This window comes from Arachis ipaensis, chromosome B6 (assembly GCF_059453495.1).
Source record: "Arachis ipaensis isolate K30076 ecotype BB chromosome B6, ASM5945349v1, whole genome shotgun sequence".
Taxonomy (NCBI): Eukaryota; Viridiplantae; Streptophyta; class Magnoliopsida; order Fabales; family Fabaceae; genus Arachis; species Arachis ipaensis.
The window spans coordinates 92,775,276-92,795,586 of NC_142441.1; the positions used below are offsets into that span (position 1 = coordinate 92,775,276).

The window sequence follows — 20,311 nt, forward strand, 5'->3', positions numbered from 1 at the left end:
GGGCAAGATAGTGCCTACTCCAGATGATGAAGATGACGAGCCTCTTCCTGCCCCATCAACCAAAGCTTCTGTTACCACGACTTCTTCAAATCCTTCTGCTGAGGTCAACCCTTCCCAGCCTGATCCAGATTGTGAAATTCTTAATCGTGAGGATGGGACCGTGGACGCTGTCCCTGTGAATATCATTCCTCCTCCTTCTGCCACTGATGCTACTACTGGGAAAACCTTGCACCCCTTATGATTTATGTGTTTTTATCCCCGCAGCCCGACTTGTGGGCTTTTGAACTCTAGTTTTTGTAACTTTGATTATAACTTGGTTCCTTTGACTGTTAGTTGCTTCTATGCAACTTAGTAGATAAACAAAATACTTTTGAACTCTTGAGGCCCTCTTTCAAGTCGCTTTCTGAGTCTTTTTAGTGATTGCTGATTATTCTTTTGCAAACTTTGTAACTTTTGTAGATCTTTATAGAGTGTTGGTACTCTTCTTGTCCGACCCCTTTTTTATTAGATCTTTTATCGGTCTTCTGGTTGGGCGAGATGACCCTTGGGGCTAACTTGCTCGACAACTTTTTAGTGTTCTGGAAGAATCTTTTTAGTTAGTCTTTGAACAATTTCGATAGCCTTGTTGTTGTGTTGTGGCTTTTTGGACAGGGATGCGTTTCTTTTAGCGCATGCTTTGTATGGTCGACTTTGTTGGTTTGAGATACCATTTTCATTGGTCGATTTCTCTTGTTGAACCCTTTTAAGTTATTTTCAGTAATCCGTTTTTACTCAGACCTTGCCATGCCTCTTTCTATGGATTTACTTTTTATAACTTTGTGCGTTGATGGGTTTGGTTCGACTTCTTCTTGTCGAATCCTCAAGTTATTTTTAGTAATCCGTTTTTGCTCGGACCTCGCCAAGCCTCTTTTTATGGATTGCTTTTTATAACTTTTGTTGATTGCCTTGTCCGACTTCTGTGTCGGTACTTCTTATGTTGTTTTTAGTAATCCATTTTTAGTAAGACCTCGTCAGGCCACTTTTTATAGATTACTTTTTATAACTTCCTGTATTAATCTATTTTTGTTGCTTACACCTTACCGACTTCCTTGTAATCAGGCAATGAGTTTGGTTCTCATCTTGCCGACTTTGTCATGATCGGGCGATGAATTTTGTTTTCATCTTGCCGACCTTGTCGTATTCAGACGGTGAATTCTTGCACTCAGATTAATACGTCTTGGTAGATAACCTTTTTGTGGAATCTGAAAAGCTTTATTCAAGTAGAAAATATAAAATAGACAAGAGTATATACATATAAGTGCTTACCCTTCTCAATCGGGAAATTTTGTAGATCTTGGCTTGGCGCCCCATTAAAAAACCTTTTCAGGAAAAAGAGTGCACCTAGACCTAAGATGTTTATCACTTTCTAACTATAGTACCTTCTCAGGTTACATGCATGCCATGACCTTGGTAGCTCTCGCCCTTCCAAGTCGGACACCTTAGAGTAACCTTTTCCTAGTACCTCTACAACTCGGTAAGGTCCTTTCCAGTTAGCTGTTAGCTTCACTTCTCCTGATCAACCTATGATAAACCCCATTTTTAGGGTTTATCTTGTGTTGAATTTAGAGGATTTTGTCAACTTTTCTCCCATGTATCCAATGAAATAGCATGGTTTTGTAAATTCTCCTTTAATTGTGCTTAAGAGTGAAAACATGCTTTTTTAGGTCTTAGAATAGCTAAATTTAATTCACCTTGATCCCATTAGATGCCTTGATATGTTTGTTAAGTGATTTCAAATTTAGGAGGCAAAGATTGGATTGAGGGAATGGAGAAAAAGCATGTAGAAATGGAGCACTCATGAAGAAATGAAGGAATCGCAAAGCTGTCAAGCCCGACCTCTCTGCACTTAATCGATCATAACCTGAGCTACAAGGATCCAAATGATGCGGTTCTAGTTGCGTTAGAAAGCAAACATTCGGGGCTTCAAAATGATATAAAATTTTCCATAGTTGCATCGCGTTTAAAGGTGCGCACGTGCACCGTACGTGTACGCGCCGATGTTGCACGTGATTCACTAATTACAACTTATGGCCAGCGATTTCTGGTGCATTTTGGGCCCAATCCAACTCATTTCTGATGCTATTTAACCCAAGGATTGAAGAGGGATGACACACTTAGACACTAGTTTAGTTTTAGTTTAGTTTTTGGAGGGAAAGTTAGTTTTAGAGAGAGAAGCTCTCACTTCTCTCTAGGATTAGGATTTGGTTAGATCTAGATTATGAATTCTTAGATCTAGGTTAATTTCATGCTTTGATTTACTTTTTCTTTTATAATTCTTCTTCTTCTACATTTTCTCTCTCTAGTTTTGCATTTAATTCTTGTAATTCTCTACTTTTGTATTAATGCATTTTTGTTTCTTCTATTTCTCTTTAATGCAATTTATGATTCATGTTCCTTTATTGTTCAATTGAATTGTTGTTATTTAATTCCTTGAAATTGAGTAGTGTAGATTTACTTTTATTGCAATCTTATTATGCTTTTCCTTTTATGCCTTCCAAGTGTTTGATGAAATACTTGGAAGGATGTTAGAGTAGAATTTTATGCTCTTGGCTTGGGAAGGTAACTTAGGAACTCTTGAGTTACTAATGTCTAAGTGATTGATGATTGGGAGCCATTGACTCTAGTTTTCACTAATTGAATTGGTGGAGAGCTAGGACTTATGGACTTGGATTGACATAGCTCATTTGACTTTCCTTTACTAGTTAGAGGATAATTTAATGGGGTTGATCCTTGCCAATTCTCAAGTTGTGGTTAGTGATGAGGATAGAGATCCTTGACCACCAAAACTTGCGAAGACCTTTTTAGTTGTTATTTTATTTTCATTGCCATTTACTTTTCATGTTTCTCATCCAAAACCCCAAAAATATACAATTCATAACCAATAGCAAGAACACTACCCTGCAATTCCTTTGAGAGACGATCCGAGGTTTAAATACTTCGGTTTATAGATTTTAGGGGTTTGTACTTGTGACAAACAAATTTTTGTATGAAAGAATTGTTGATTGGTTTAGATACTATACTTTACAACGAGATTTCATTAGTGAAATTCTATACCATCAAAAATCCAATCATCAACCTGCTCCGATGTCGTTTCGGATTAAGATGAGATCATTGTTGGCGAAGCTTTGCTGGACTACTCTCTGATTATACCTTGAGGCTATTCGACGCTTTAGCGCTTCCTCTTTAATCCGAGCTCTTTCTCGGACTTCTGGAAGTAGGTCGAGCTCTTCCCTCTGAGTTTGGGAATTGGTATTTTCATTGTAGAGCATTATTCTGGGGGATCCTTCCTCTATCTCTACTGGGATCATTGCCTCCATTCTGTAAGCAAGTCAGAATGGTGATTCTTTCGTGGTGGAGTGTGAAGTTGTTCGATACGCCCAACCTCCCTTTGCAGTTTGTAGTCTTCGCTTTAACCATGCTAATATGACTTTGTTGGCAGCTTCTGCTTGTCCATTAGCTTGTGGGTGTTCTACGGATGTGAATTGGTGCTTTATTTTTAAGTCATTCACCAAGTTTCTGAAACCTGTATCAGTAAATTGAGTGCCATTGTCTGTGGTGATAGAGTAAGGGACTCCAAACCTTGTAATAATATTCCTATATAGAAATTTCTGACTTTTTTCAGCAGTGGCATAGGCTAGGGGCTCTGCCTCAATTCATTTTGTGAAATAGTCCAGCCCTACAATGAGAAATTTTAGTTGTCCCGATCCTTGGGGAAAGGGTCTGAGGAGGTCTAGTCCCCATTTTGCGAACGGCCAGGGAGACGTTACACTGATGAGTTCTTCTGGTGGGGCGATGTGGAAGTTAGCATGCTTTCGACATGGTGAACATGTCTTGACAAACTCTATTGCTTCCTTTTGCAAGGTCGGCCAGAAGAATCCAGCTCGGAGTACCTTTTTGAAAGGAGCTCGTGCCCCCAAGTGGGTACCATACATGCCACTGTGTACTTCTTCCAGGACCTCTTTTGTATTGGAGATCGGTACACATTTTAAGAGGGGTGTTGAGAACCCTCTCCTGTATAAGATATCGCCCACCATGGTGTAGTACTGTGCTTCTCGTATTAGACGCTTTGCCTATTTCTTGTCTGTGGGGAATGTTTCCGTTTTGAGGTATTTGATTATGGGGATCATCCACCCCTGATCCTGAACCGATATGGTTAGGACCTATTCTTCCTCTAAGATTGATTGGCTTTGCAATGTTTTCTGGACGAGGCTTCTATTATTGCCCCCTGGTTTGGTGCTGGCTAGTTTTGAGAGTGCATCAGCTCAAGCATTCTGTTCCCGAGGTATATGTCGGATCTCATATTCCCCGAGTTGTCTGAGCTGTTCTTTGGTCGTCCAGATATTTCTTTATGGTGGGATCTTTAGCTTGGTACTTTCCTTCTATTTGTGAGGTAACTATTTGAGAATCACTGAAGATGGTGAGCTTTTGAACTCCTACCTCCTTAGCCAGCCTTAAACCAGCCAGTAATGCTTCGTATTCGGCTTGATTATTTGAAGCAGGGAATTTGAACTTTAGTGAGAGTTTGATTTGGGTTCCCTGATCGCTTTCTATTATCACACCTGCCCCACTCCTGACTTTGTTTGAGGATCCGTCCACGTAAAGATTCCATTTTGTGGGAGTTCCCGGGGTATCAGTGTACTCAGCAATGAAGTCAGCCAGATATTGTGATTTGATTGCCGTTCGAGCTTCATATTGCAAGTCAAATTCGGACAACTCGACTTCCCACTACAGTATTCTCCCAGCTAACTCTGTCTTCTGTAGAATGCCTTTTATGGGCTGGCTAGTCCGAACCTTGATGGTGTGTGCTTGAAAATATGGGCAAAGTCGTCGGGAAGTGAGTATGAGAGCGTAGGCGAACTTCTCTATCCTTTGATACTTTAGCTCGGCCTCTTGTAGGGCTTTGCTGATGAAGTAGATGGATTGCTGCCCGCTTTCGTCTTATCTAACTAGTGTTGAGGCTATTGCCCGATTTCCTACTACCAGGTATAGTGCGAGTGCCTCTCCCTCCCGTGGCCAGCTAAGAATGGGTGGTTGCCTGATGCGGGCAGAAATTGGTGAATTAAAAATTATTAGAATATATATGCATTGCAAGTATAGTTCTTAACTCGCCAGAAATCCACCGCTCAATTTAGAAAGGTGTCACAGAATATTGAAATTTAAAATACTGGGAGTATGAATCCCAGGTCGTCTCCCAACGAGTTGCAGGAAAGGGTGCTATTTTATTAATCAGATGTTTTTGAAAAGGGTTGAGTTGAGTAAACAGGAAATTATATTGATGAAATTGAATAATGTAAATAAAAGCCTTGATTGGGAGTTGATTACATGGAAGCCCTATTCTTAATGGAACACTCTTAAGGTTAATTGACAATTGAGAGTTATTTCATTCAGTTATCCCTTACTAAGTAAAGGGAGGTAAAACAAGTTGGAATGTTGTTCTATTCACAAGTCCCAATCCACTCTGGGGAGGATTGGTGTCAGGAATTAGAGAGTAATCCAACAATAACCCAATTACAATATTTCTTTTGAACCTTCCAACTCAAGGGTTCCTTTCAATCAACTCCCCATCAAGTTAGGGAACTACTCACTCATTGTAAAGGTAAAATTCGTAGCATATGAAAAGGAATTAAAGAAAGACATTGTAATTAAAAATTAAAAATAATTAATTAAAAATAAAAGTGATCTTTGTATTAATTAATCCTAAAAATATTCCAATGGTAAAATTAAACAAAGCAAAGAACATGGAAGAGTAAGCCATGTAAAGAAAACGAACTAGAATGACGAAGTCTTGATGAGGTAATAGCTCTTCTCAATATCCCAATGCAAAAAGCTAGAGAAAACTAAAAATCCTAAGAACTATGAATGTGTAAAGAGAAAACCTAGGGGAGGAGAAAAACTAGATCTAAAACTAAAATTGTGTAGAATGAATGTTGTCTTTTGTTTTTGCATGTTCTTTGGCTCTAGTCTGCTGTTCCAGGCCAAAAACTGGGTCAAAATAGGGCCCGAAATCGCCCCCAGCGAATCTGCAAATTATGCAGATCGCGCACGTCACGCGATTGCGTCGCTCATGCGAACGCGTCATTCGCGTTTCTGCTTTGCCACGCGGACGCGTCGCCCATGCAGTCGCGTCACTCGTGCTATTCCATGCCGCGCAGTCGCGTCATCCATGCGGCCGCGTCACTCCAAATCGCTCTCTTCCGCGCGGTCGCGTCATCCATGCGGCCGCGTCGCTTCTCACTGGTCATCTCCTCAATTTCTTGTGTTCCTTCCATTTTTGCAGGCTTCCCTTCCAATCTCCAACTCATTCATGCCCTATAAAGCCTGAAACACTTAACACACAGATCACGGCATCGAATGGAATAAGGGAGAAATGAAATGCATAATTAAAAGTTTCTAGGAAGCAAGTTTTCAACCATAAAACATCTTTAGGAAGGAAATATAATTGCATGCTTATTTAATGAATAAGTGGGCAAAGATCATGATAAAACCACACAATTAAACACAATATAAACCATGAAATAGTGGTTTATCATTGCCCCAAGAAATTTTTGAATTCTTGGAAGGCTTTTTCGCACTCTTCGGTCCATTCAAACTTCTTTCCCTTCCTTAATGTGGCGTTAAAGGGGATACACAGGTCGGACTTTTCATGTTGACTATAGCCCGCATTTATCTGGGTTTGCCTCAATTCCTCTCTGTGTGAGCATAAAGCCCAGGAATTTGCCAGCTTCTACCGCGAAGGTACATTTTGTAGGATTAAGCCACATACCATGCTTTCTGATGGTGTCGAACACCTTTGCGAGGTCGGTCAACAAGGATTCCTCACTTTGTGTTTTTACCAGCATATCGTCGACGTAGACCTCCATCAGTTTCCTGAGGTGTTCTACGAAGACTTTAATCATTAATCTTTGGTAGGTAGTTCCTGCGTTCTTGAGTTCGAACGACATGACGATGTAGCAGTAATTTGCTTTGGGAGTTAAGAACGAGGTCTTTTCTCGGTCGGGTGGATACATCGGGATTTGGTTGTATCCGGAATAAGCATCCATGAAGGAAAGGTACTTGTATCCTGAAGATGCATCCACTGGAGCGTCAATACTTCGTAGTGGGTAGGGATCTATTGAGGTCGGTGTAGTCAGTACACATCCACCACTTCCCATTTGACTTCTTTACCAAGACAACGTTGGCTAGCCATAGTGGGTATTTGACTTCTCTTAAGAATCCTGCCTCCAGTAAGGCTTGCACCTACTCTTCCACAGCTTGGGACTTTTCTGGTCTGAGTTTCCTACGCTTCTGCTGCACTGGCCGAGATCCTGGGTATACCGCTAGTTTGTGGCACATTAGTTTGTGATCTATTCCTGGCATGTCTGCGGCCTTCCATGCAAAGAGATCGGCGTTCTCCTTTAGGAATTGTATCAGAGACTCCTTCAGGTCTCTTTTCAAGGTTCCCCCAATATTTGTCGTTTTATCCTGAGCATCACCGATTTGGACCTCTTTAGTCTCGCCTTCAGGTTGTGGGAGGGATTCTTCACGAGCTCGAACTCCCCCGAGTTCAATGGTGTTGACTTCCTCTCCTTTGGGGTTGCCTTTGAGGTTCAGACTTTCATTGTAACAGCGTCGCGCAATTTTTTGGTCTCCTTTTATCGTGGCAATCCCTTCTGAAGTTGGGAACTTCATACATAAATGTGGAGTTGAAACTACTGCTGCGAGCTATTAGGGCATTGTAGGCTGAGCTCACGTCGACTACTATATAGTCTATGTTGAATGTCCTTGACCGGGTTCCCTTTTCGAAGGTTGTATGTAGTGAGATGTATCCAAGTGGTTGGATTGGAGTATCTCCCAACCCGAATAAGCTATTCGGATATGCTCTGAGTTCTTTTTCTTGTAAGCCTAGTTTGTCGAAGGCGGATTTGAACAAGATGTCTGCAGAGCTTCCTTGGTCTACTAGTGTCCTGTGAAGCTTAGCGTTGGCCAATATGATAGTAATGACCATGGAAAAATCTTGTCCCGACATGATATACTTCTTTTAGGTGTCTTTTGCGAGAAGATTTATAGATTCCTCCTCCTGCGAATCCTCCATTTATCATGTGGACATGTCTCTCAGGAGTGTGAGGTGGTCGTTTGATAAACCCCGATTTTGTAGTTTATCTTGTGCTTATTTTGGGGGATTTTATAACCTTTTCTCACATTTATTCAATAAAATAGCATGGTTTTATAATTCTCCTTTGATTTGTGCTTAAATGTGAAAACATGCTTTTTAGGCCTTAAAATAGATAGATTTAATCCACTTTAATTCTATTCGATGCCTTGATATGTTTGTTGAGTGATTTCAGGTTCATAAGGCAAGTATTGGATGGAAGAAGTGAGGAGCAAAGCATGCAAAGTGGGAGAACTCATGAAGAAATGAAGGAATCGTAAAGCTGTCAAGCCCGACCTCTTCGCACTCAATTGACCATAACTTGAGCTACAGAGGTCCAAACGAAGCGATTCTAGTTTCTTTGGAAAGCTAACATCCGGGGCTTCGAAATGATATAATATTTGCCATATGTTGCTTCGCGTATAGGGGTGCACACGCGCCATGTATGCATGCGCGCCGATGCTGCTCGTGGCCCACTAAAGTGAAATCGCCCCCAGCGATTTCTGAAGCACTTTGGGCCCAACCCAACTCATTTCTAATGCTATTTCATGCAGAATTCAAGCTTGGGTAAGGGGGAGCAATTGTTTGGTAGTATAGCATCATGTAGGTTAGTTTCTAGAGAGAGAAGCTTCCTCTTCTCTCTAGAATTAGGTTAGGTTAATCCATCTTAGATCTAGGCATGATTTCTTGATTTCATCTTGTTTCTTTTCCAATTTCTTGTTTCTACTACTCTATTCTTCCTAGTTTTTAAGTTAATTTTACTTTTATGTCTCTTTATATTTATGAATGCTCATGTTGGATCTTGTTTACATTTAATGTAATTTAATGTTGATGTTCTTTTAATTGATGATTTGAATTGTTGATTTACTTTCCTTGTGATGAGCGGATAATTTATACGCTTTTTGGCATTGTTTTTACATAGTTTTTAGTATGATTTGATTAATTTTTAATATATTTTTATTAGTTTTTAAATAAAAATCATATTTCTGGACTTTACTATGAGTTTGTGTGTTTTTCTGTGATTTCAGGTAATTTCTGGCTGAAATTGAGGGACTTGAGAAAAAATCAGATTCAGAGGTTGAAGAAGGACTGCAGATGCTGTTGGATTCTGACCTCCCTGCACTCAAAGTGACTTTTCTGGCGCTACAGGAGTCCAAATGGCGCGCTCTGAATTGCGTTGGAAAGTAGACATCCAGGGCTTTCCAGCAATATATAATAGTCCATACTTTGCCCAATTATAGATGACGCAAACTGGCGTTCAACGACAACTTTCTGCCCTATTTTGGAGTTAAACGCCAGAAACAGGTTGCAAAGCAGAGTTAAACGCCAGAAATAGGTTACAAACTGGCGTTTAACTCCAAGGAAGACCTCTACACATGAAAGCTTCAATGCTCAGCCCAAGCACACACCAAGTGGACCCGGAAGTGATTTTCTGCATCACTTACTTATTTCTGTAACCCTAGTAACTAGTTTAGTATAAATAGAACTTTTTACTATTGTGTTAGACATCTTCCATCTTTGATCAGTTTTATGCTATCTTAGACCTTTATGGGGGCTGGCCATTCGGCCATGCCTGGACCATTATCACTTATGTATTTTCAACGGTAGAGTTTCTACACACCATAGATTAAAGTGTGGAGCTCTGTGTTCCTCATGAATTAATGCAAAGTACTATTGTTTTTCTATTTGATTCAAGCTTATTCCTATTCTAAGATATTCATTCGCACCCAAGAACATGATGAATGTGATGATTATGTGACGCTCATCACCATTCTCACCTATGAACGTGTGCCTGACAACCAATTCTGTTCTACATGAAGATGAGATAGAATGAGTATCTCTTAGGTATCTAATACAGGGGACCGAGTCCGAGATATTAGAATCTTCGTGGTATAAGTTAGAATCCATGGACGGCCATTCCTGAGATTCAGAAAGTCTAAACCTTGTCTGTGGTATTCCGAGTAGGATCTGGGAAGGGATGGCTGTGACGAGCTTCAAACTCGCGAGTGCTGGGCGTAGTGGCAGACGCAAAAGGAGTATTGAATCCTATTCCAGTATGATCGAGAACCGACAGATAATTAGCCATGCAGTGACAGCGCATTGAACAATTTTCACTGAGAGGACAGGATGTAGCCATTGACAACGGTGATGCCCAACATAAAGCTTGCCATGGAAAGGAGTATGAAGGATTGGATGAAGACAGCAGAAAAGCAGAGGTTCAGGAGGAACAAAAGCATCTCTATACGCTTATCTGAAATTCTCACCAATAAATTACATAAGTATGTCTATCTTTATTTTATGTTTTATTTATCTTTTAATTATCAAATCTCTAAAACCATTTGAATCCGCCTGACTGAGATTTACATGGTGACCATGGCTTGCTTCAGGCCGACAATCTCCGTGGGATAGACCCTTACTCACGTAAGGTTTATTACTTGGACGACCCAGTGCACTTGCTGGTTAGTTGTGCGAAGTTGTAACAAAGTGTGATTCACGTTTGAGAGCACCAAGTCTTTGGCGCCATTGTTGATGATCACAATTTCGTGCACCACCTTTAAATTTGTAGTTGGTAGATTTTACTATTTCTTGTCATTTATTATGCTTTCCTTTTATGCCTTTCAAGTGTTTGATAAAATGCTTGGTTGGACTTTAGAGTAGATTTTGAGCATTTTTGGCTTGGAAAGAGTAATTAGGCAATCTTGAGTCATGAAAACCCAACTTATGTTGGTGATCTAGAGTTGTTAGTTAATATCATTTTCAATAACGCTAATCTTTTACTAATTCAATTAGTGAGTTTATTAGGACTTTTGATTTGAGATTAACTAGTCTTGTTTGACTTTCTCTCATGGAAGATAACCTATATCTTCTTCCAATATTGGAGATGACAAAATAAGATAAATTCTTGTTTATTATTGTGGTATGATTGATTAATCTTGTTTGACTTTCTCCCTATGTGTTGGAGTTGACTAAATAAGATGAATTAATCATTGTATGACTAGGATAGAAAGCCTATATTCTCAATTCTTGCCATGAATGTCTCTCCTTATCACTTGCTTTCTTTAGTTAATTGCTTGATTTACTTTCTTGTCATTTAATTTCTTGTCGTCTTATCAAATCAAACCCCCCTTGTTCTTCATAGTCAATAATTGACCACTTCATTGCAATTCCTTGTGAGACGACCCGGAGTCTAAATACTTCGGTTATTTTTCATTGGGGTTTGTACATGTGACAACCAAATTTTTTATTGGGAGGATTGTTTGTTGGTGTAGAACTATACTTGCAACGAAAATTCATTTTGTGTGAAATTCTATACCGACACGACAATTCTTCACAAATCATCGTTCAGTCCGTCCGACCTCTTCATCCCTTCTTCTTTTTCTTGGTTCATCCGTCTTGTTAGCTAAGTACCGATCTAGTCGACCCTCTCTTGCCAACTTCTCTATGACATTCTTCTAGTGAGATATCCGTAAATTCGATGGTACTCACAGTACTCTGTCCGATTTCCCCCTCCTTTTTTGCTTTTGATTGGGCGAGGTGGAGGGATCTTCTCAGTGTTGCATATTTTGCGGTAAACATCTAGAAGAGACACCTGAAGAGGGGTGTAATTGTGGTATTTTCTCGGCTTTCCACTGGGTTGATCTTCTTTCTTCTTGGACTCTTTGTCCTTGTCCCCAGATGGGTAGGAGAATCCAGATTTAGAGGTCTCTCCTAGTCGTGAGTTTTTCTCCAAGATAATGTACTTTTCTGCTTGCTCTTGTACCTTGTTCAAGGATGTTGGATGCTTTTATGATATGGAGTGGCTAAAGGGTCCTTCTCTTAGGCCATTGATGAGACCCATGATGGCTGCTTCTATTGGCAGACTTTGTATATCCAAACACGCTTTATTGAATCTTTCCATGTAGTTGCGAAGACTTTCCCACTCTCCTTGCTTGATCCCTAATAGGCTCGGGCTGTGTTTGGCTTTGTCCTTCTGAATGGAGAATCCGGCAAAGAATTTTTTGGCTAAGTCGTCAAAACTTGTGATGGACCTGGGAGGCAAACTGTCGAACCACTTTATTGCTGTTTTTGTCAGGGTTGTCGGGAAGGCTTTGCATCGAACGGCATCCCAGGCGTCGGTGAGATACATTCTGCTCCTGAAATTGCTGAAATGATGGCTGGGATCCGAGGTACCGTCATATGACGTCATGTCGGGAGCTTTAAAATCCTTTGGAACTTTAGCTTTCATGATCACTTTGCTAAAGGGATCTTGATCCTTGTGGGAGTTGTCCTTTGGTTAGAATGAGTAGTTCTGGTCTTGAGGTCGGCTTCGAGCTTTAGCAACTTATCCTCTAGATCTCGTCATCGCCTAGTTTCTCTGCGGAGGTCTCTTTCAACTTCTCGCTGATGTTCAGCCTCTTGTTCGACCTGTTTGAGCCGATTTTGTTGTTCTCGGATGGCTTCCAAGATTTCTGTGTTTGTGTTGGAGGGTTATTTATCCCCCTTGTTTTGAGGCACATCTTTTGATGTGGTATCCGTGTTTTTAAGCGGAGTTCTTTCTTCTAAACCAGAATTGTGGTCATTGTCATGGTCGTCCGCCATGATGATGGGATGACTTCCAGGTTCTCCGGCAACGACCCCAATGTTCCGAGGGTTACCTGAAACCGAAGGTCGATCTCGGATGAGATCTGCTGTGGTGGCCGAAGCTAACGTATCCGACTTGTTGGACTTGGGGGTGCTGCTGATCCTTTATCACCGGAGGGTGGTGGTACCTGCAAGAGACTCCGATACTTAAGTTAGCATGGGCTTTAAGCAGGTTTTTAGTAGAATCAGAGTATGAGTTATACTTGGGTGCTCCAGTATATTTATAGTAGTGTTGAGTGACCTTCTTGATAAGATAAGTTAGTTATCTTATCTTATTTTTAAGTGAAGTCATCTTTATCTTTAAGGGGAACTGCCTTTATCTTTCTAGGCTTTGGCTGCCTTTAGATTGGGCTGTGTTCCTTTGTTTGGGCCTTTGTAGCGATTTGGCCGAACTCTTCTAAGGAAGAGGTCGGTTGCTTTGTTCTTGATCACCCCAGGTCGGATAGCTCGACGCAGTGTATGAACACACATGCAGGCACAAACAAAAGTAAATTTGAATTTGAACCATATGATCGTAAATTCAATTCTTATGACAAAATGTTACTCATTTATTATTATAGTTTAGGTGTATTAAGATAGCATTCTGGCAGTGGCAAACTTATATGTTGAACCTTTATTGTTGTTTGGAATCAATATCTAAAATTTTGTAAATGCATGTGCAACAGCTATTACTTTAACCCATTTTTTAATATTATATGCAAGTGTTTCTAATAATTAAATGAAAGTTTGGACGCTATGTTAACTAACAGGCAGTGGCTGATAAGATCAATATTCTCAAAAGGAAGTTAACTGAAGAGGATTTCAGTGCCCTCAAGGATATCCGTGAAACTGTTTTAGAGTTGAATGCACCATCCAAGTTGGTATGTTCTTTTTAGAATTAGGCATAACAGTTACATGTCACAGGGAATATATCTCTTTCTTTTGAATATTATAGTTGCACTTGAATATGAAAGGTCTTATGCCAAAGTCTAAACAAATTTATTGAAAATCTGGTTTTTGATTTTTGATAGATCCTGAAGGCATTATTTGATTTATATAACTATCCCTACCTAATTGGATATTATTTTCAGGTAGAGGAGTTGAAAACTAAGATGAAGAGTTCTGGAATGCCCTAGCCAGGTGATGAATGGGAACAGCGCTGGGAGCAAGCATGGAAAGCTATAAAAAAGGTGAGGCTTACGTGTGTGTAAAATTTTTCTTATCTGAGATAGTTGTTTCACTAAAATTTCTCAAGTGTAATAGATTTTCTTTTATAATCGATTATGATAAGCTCAATTTAATGTTTCGATGAATAAAAAGTGATTTTGTGATAATATGTTTTGTTTAGATTGTATAAAAGAAAAATTGCTTTTGTATAATAAATTACTAGAAAGTTTATATAAGACCAATTTTTTACAGTATATCAGTCAATAGTCAATGCTTAGTGTACATTTCGTAACTGTAAAAATAATTAGCTTTAGTTATTACAAATAAGAGAATAATTTTAATACATTCTCGTTATAAGAAGATTTTATTATGTAATCGATTATATCACTTACTTTTGTTGATATGTTAATATATAATTAAATATCATTGTAATAGGTAGCTTTTATAAGTCATGTGTAACTTTCCCCTATAGGTAGCTTTTGGGGTTAAGTTTATTCCGTAATATGGTATCAAAGTATGTTTAATTGTTGTTATTGCCTTATTGGTCTACCCTTTATATGTCTAGTCAATCAAATTTCATGCTCCAGGTCATTAGTCCCACCTTGCCTAGAGATAAGGACTAGATAGACTTAAGTCTTGGCCAACCCTCCCTTAGAGTTTGCTTTTAGGTTGGTTAGGCTCAACTCAGTTCTAGTACAATTTTACGAGCAATCTGCTCTGTTGATTTTCCTCTTTCCTCATTGAATTACTTAAATTTTCTCAAATTGTTACAGTTGGATGTTTTAGCAATGTGTGATCAAACAAATGTCGACTGTAATTGAAGATGATTTGTTCAACTTGATTTAAAATTTTAGGAAAAATTATCTTTGTAATGCTCCTCTGTGATTTTTTTTTCTTGTTTCTCCAAAAAGGTCTGGGGCTCAAAGTGGAACGAAAGAGCATACTTCAGCACAAGAAAAGTAAAACTCGACCACGAGTGTCTTTCCATGGCTGTCCTTGTACAGGAAGTGATAAATGCGGACTATGCTTTTGTCATCCACACAACCAATCCGTCCTCTGGAGACACATCAGAAATATATACTGAGGTATAATTGATTGATTTTATGTTTTTGAACTTATGCCTCCATACACTTCGAGATACATATTTATTTGAAAAAAGAATTGAAAGGACAAAAGCAGCAAGACATTAAGTGTCAAAATTTTTTGACATAGGTGGTAAAGGGGCTCGGAGAAACACTCGTCGGAGCTTATCCCGGACGTGCTTTGAGTTTTATAAGCAAAAAACATGATTTGAACTCCCCTCAGGAAATTTTTTAATGACCCCTCTTTTTCAGTAAAATCCGTATCCTTAGTTATCATTCTCTTTTAAGATTATGTCACAACGACAACTACTACAGTCAAGAATTTTCCCATTATTGACTACATAGATCATTTTTAACGTGTTGCATATGGGGAAATAACCTAGCACCAACACAATCACATTATTGTATGAATGATCAAGTAAAAGAAAATCAGAGTAAACATGGGAAATTACCCGTACCAGTACTACATCTGTTGCATGAATTTTTTGTTATTTTGCATGAACGTGGTTTTCGGCTTCTCTAGATCTTGGGATATCCTAGCAAACCTGTTGGCCTGTTCATTAGACGGTCAATTATTTTTCGATATGATTCCAATGGTGAAGACCTAGAAGGTTATGCTGGAGCTGGCCTTTACGACAGGTAAACCTTTGCCTTTCATACCACTTCTTCGATGTTTCATTTAATTAACATAAATTTAGTGAAAAAAAATGCCTCCAAACTATTTCATTTTATTCCAAATTCTGAATGAAGTGATTCACCATTTCTGCCAAAACTTGGATTAAAGATTCAGAATTCAAAATTAATTGAACGTGGTATTTAATTAGCTTTAAGTTCATATGAGGTGGATTTCTACTATCATAATCAAAGACATGCTAAGTAATTCTAGTTGAGAGAGTGAATATTTAGTTTCCAGTTAAGGAAATTTCTAAACATGTTTTGTGTTCCCTTGTTGATTTTGCTATTTCTAAATTGCATATTTTGATTGTTGTATGAGCTTATTGTTCTTTTTTATTTTCTGCATTAGATGCTCTGTACTGGTTATGCAAAGGGGGAAGGCCTTCTATGACTTCCAGTTCAACAACACAATCCCCAAGCCTTATGTACGATCCAAGAGAAGGAAGTTTGACACGGCTAGAGAAAGGAGGAACAACAAAGGACTTGGGGTTTAAGTGGTATTGTTTTTGTATTTTTCTTCAGTTTTTAGTTTTAGAATTTAAACTCAAGATTTATTTTGTATTTGAGTATTAGTTTTTTAATGTATAAAATAATTATAGCAAAAATTATATATATCACTAATTACTGTTTGAATTTTCTTGTAATAAAAATTGCATACTATATTTATAGGTTTGGTAATAAAAAAGGACTAAAAATTTATAGTGCAGCGATGAAAGTAAAGTCAAAATAATGATTTTTTTTAAACTTAATTAGGCTATCGCAACGCTTTAGAAGCGTGGCCGTATCTCGCTATCGCCACGCTTTAAAAGTGTGGCCGTATCTCGCTATTGCCACGCTTTAAAAGCATGGCCGTATCTCTCTCTATTGGCACGTTTCAAAAGCGTGGCCTATCTCACATGTGGCCACGCTTTTAAACGTGGCAATCTATAAAAAGTGCGGCGATAGGTCACCAAAAACGTGGCGATAGAGCAACCGCCACCCTTTAAGAGGTCACCCTTTCAAAAGCGTGGCGGTATCTCAAAAAGTGTGGCGAAAAGCTATCGGCACACTTTTTTCAACTTTTCGCCACGTTTTAAAAGCATGGCAATAGAGCTGTTTTCTTGTAGTGACTGTAATGAAAGGTGGTTCAAAAAGAAGTGATAAAGCTAGGGGAAGCTGGCATTATTTATCTGATCTCTGATAGCCTTTGGGTGAGTCTAGTACAAGGTGTTCCCAAAAAAAGGGGCGTCATAGTGGTGGCCAATAACAAGAATGAGCTGATTCCTACAAGGACCGTGACGGGTTGGAGGATGTGCATTGACTATAAGAGGCTAAACACGGCCACAGGGAAGGATCATTTCCCAAAGGTGCATGCTTTCCATCTTCTCTTATATGATTGAAAAATTTATTGAGGTTTTTATGGATGACTTATCTGTTTTTGGTGATCCCTTTGAGGGATGCTTGCAACATCGAGCCTTGGTCTTGAAAAGGTGCTAAGAAACTAATATAGTTTTAAATTGGGAGAAATGTCATTTCATAGTAATGATGCGGGTGGAAACTGTCTCTCAACAAATTTCCTTCGGCAAGTGTACCGAATTTGTCGTCAAGTAAAAACTCACAATAGAGTGAGGTCGAATCCCACAAGGATTGATTGATCAAGCAACTTTAATTAGAAGAATGTTCTAGTTGAGCGAATCCAGAATTTGGGTTGAGAGTTGAAGAAAATAAAATGGCGGGAATGTAAATAATAGAAAAGTAAATGCTAGAATTAAAGGACTAAAAATAAATGAATGAAAATAAATTGCAGAATTGTAAATGGGAATGGGGGATTTGCTCATAAAAGTAAATGGCAGAAATTAAAGAGAATGGGTAAGATCAGAGATGGGGAGTTCATTGGGCTTAGGAGATGTTGTAATTCTCCGGATCAAGTACATTTTCATCTCTACCTCAATCAATGCACTCATTGATCTCCTTGGCAATCTTAATTGATTGAATTACAATTTCTTGCAATTCAATCTCTCAAATCTTGATCAATAGCCAATTCCTTGGTCAATTGCTCATGAGAAGAGATGAAGTATGGTCACTGATTATACCACATGCATTTCCCAAATCAAGTATTGAGAGGGTTATAGTCACATACCCATCCAAACCCAATTTGGTCCAGCATGAGAAAGCATTTCTAGCTTGATCTCTTCATTCCTCTTTCAAGGTTCAGAAGAGATCCAAGTTTGAATAGCTTCTTTTCCAAGATAACTACTCAATTGGATGAAGATCGAAAGCTTTCAAGTAAAATCAAGAGAAAAGATAGAAGAAGAATAATAAAAATTAGTATTGATCCATCAAATTACAACAGAGCTCCCTAACCCAATGAAAGGGGTTTAGTTGTTCATAGCTCTAGAAAATGAAAACAAAGATGGAGAATACATCATAAAACTAGAAGAATGCAGAGAAGGTAAAATACAGAGAGTAGTTCTCTTTTCCAACTTTCCAGAACTCCTTCAACAATTCAAAGCTACTCCTATATATACTACTTCTCTCAGCTTCTAGTTGGCTCTTCAAGTCTTGGGCCTTTGGATCTTGCGTTTGAAGCAGTTCTCTTCTTCATTTGGGCTTAGCTTTACTTGCAGAGAGAAAATGTGAAGTGGACAGAGACTTTAGCTCAGGACGTTAGGGGTGTTAACATTTAGTGAAAATATGAGTTCGAGAACATTAGTGACAATCAACTTTCTCACTAACGTTCCTAAGTAAAAGCCACGTTAACTTCAACGTTAGTAGAACAAACGTTGCCACTAACGTTGCCTCTAAGTCCTTCACACACGTTATTGAGACTTAACATTCCCAATAACTTTGAAAAGCCCTCTTTGTTCCCACGTTAGAGCCCACGTTAACTTAGTTAACGTGGCTCTTTAACGTGGGCTTGCCATCCTTCGAGAACGTTAGTGACGCTCAACATTGTCACTAACGTTCCAAGGTGCCCCTATGTCTCACGTTAGAGTCCACGTTAACTAGGTTAACGTGGCTTCTAACGTGGCCATGCTTAGCCATCCCCAACGTTAGTGACAATGTTGAGTGTCACTAACGTTGGCCATTCTTTCACTCATCACCGTTAGCTTCCACGTTAACTAAGTTAATGTGGAAGTTAATGTGGCTCCTTGGGGGGTTTTGTGGTTGCTTCCAACGTTAGTGACAATGTTGGGTGTCACTAACGTTGTCGACCATGCTTGCTTCTTACGTTAGCTCCCACGTTAACCAAGTTAACGTGGGAGTTAACGTGGTATGTTTCTCCTTAGGCCAACGTTAGTGACAATGTTGAATGTCACTAACGTTGGCGTTTCTCCCCCTTTCTAACGTTAGAGGCCACGTTAACTAAGTTAACGTGGACTCTAACGTGGCCACTTATGAGCATTTGCCAACGTTAGTGACAATGTTAAGTGTTACTAACGTTGGCTCAACTTCCCTTCTCCACGTTAGAGTTCACGTTAACTTAGTTAACGTAACTCTTAACGTGGTCAATGATGGCTTTGAGAGCGTTATTGGCAATCACGTTTCTCATTAACTTTGCAAGTTACCTCCCATTCCTTGCTTCCTTTGGTCCTGAAATCAAGCAATAGAGCGCATCAAAGTTCTAGTCCAAGTCATGGGCAATGCAACATACAATTTGTCTCTAAACTTATGCAAAATCCTCATGAAATAATGTAAAATGCACAATGTATGCTTGAATCAAGGTGTAAGTGAATATCTACCCAAAACTAGCTTATTTCCTAAGGAAATGCATGAAACTAACCTAAAAACAGTAAAGAAAAGGTCAGTGAAACTGGCCAAGATGCCCTGGCATCACAACACCAAACTTAAAGCTTGCTTGTCCCTAAGCAAGTACTGGAACAAGAGAATGATGAATGGAATGCCAAGAGCAATGAGTCATTCTTGTGGAAGTCATATCACTGATTTTATGGTGGTTTCATGCATAGCAACTTAGGTTCATTCCTGGCTTTCAGACCTTTATCATGTCCTAAACCACTCACTTTGCTTACATCCCATGAGACTTTTATTCATTGGTCCCTTTATTGTCATTTCAGAGCTTATTGGTGTTCTTAGGCTAAGTGCTCTGTAAGGGGGCAACTTTTTAAGATAAGCTTTCAGCCAACACTCCCGAACCAGTTGGTTCAAGGTGCTAGGTGTTGAAGCACCCCTAAGGACTTACTTGCTCAAGTCTCTCCCCCATACATACACACCACAGGCACATAGTTCATTTATTTTCCTTCTTGAGACCTTGGTGTCCAGCACCTCTTTGGGTTACTAAATGCTCTGTGGTGAGGGTTACTCTTGATAATGGACTTTCAGCTGATAATCCCGGATTAGTTAACCCAAGTTACCAAGTGATAAAGCACCCCTAAGAGCTTATTCATCCAAGTAGATCCCTCACACAGGAACACCACAGACACATATCTTAAGATCAAAACCATTGGTGCCTAGCCTTATTGCTTACTCTTTTTCTTTTGTTTTTCCACTTTCATTATTATTTTCTCTTTCTCTTATTAGGATCTTGTCATATACTTAGTCTCATGAGTATATTCAAAGGAAAGTATTCAGGCCAGATAGTTGTCATCCCACCTTATGGTTGAACCAACTTAGCTAACTTATG

The 20,311-nt window shown here is 39.2% G+C and overlaps 1 protein-coding gene across 1 annotated transcript; it reads left to right on the forward strand.

Moving 5' to 3' along the window:
• Positions 1–13,506: 13,506 nt before the first annotated feature.
• On the forward strand, positions 13,507–16,326 carry LOC107648260 (alpha-glucan water dikinase 1, chloroplastic-like). Its single transcript, XM_088491508.1, has 5 exons — positions 13,507–13,647; positions 13,858–13,956; positions 14,845–15,018; positions 15,539–15,654; positions 16,040–16,326. Exons 3-5 carry the CDS (start codon positions 14,920–14,922, stop codon positions 16,182–16,184), a joined length of 360 nt encoding a protein of 119 aa, XP_088347634.1. The 5' UTR covers positions 13,507–13,647; positions 13,858–13,956; positions 14,845–14,919; the 3' UTR covers positions 16,185–16,326.
• Positions 16,327–20,311: the final 3,985 nt, after the last annotated feature.

Coding starts and splice junctions, on each gene's coding strand:
- LOC107648260 (XM_088491508.1), top strand. CDS start 14,920: ATGGCTGTCCTTGTACAGGAAGTGATAAATGCGGACTATGCTTTTGTC. Junction 15,019..15,538: donor CATCAGAAATATATACTGAG/GTATAATTGATT, acceptor CGGCTTCTCTAG/ATCTTGGGATATCCTAGCAA. Junction 15,655..16,039: donor GGAGCTGGCCTTTACGACAG/GTAAACCTTTGC, acceptor TTTCTGCATTAG/ATGCTCTGTACTGGTTATGC.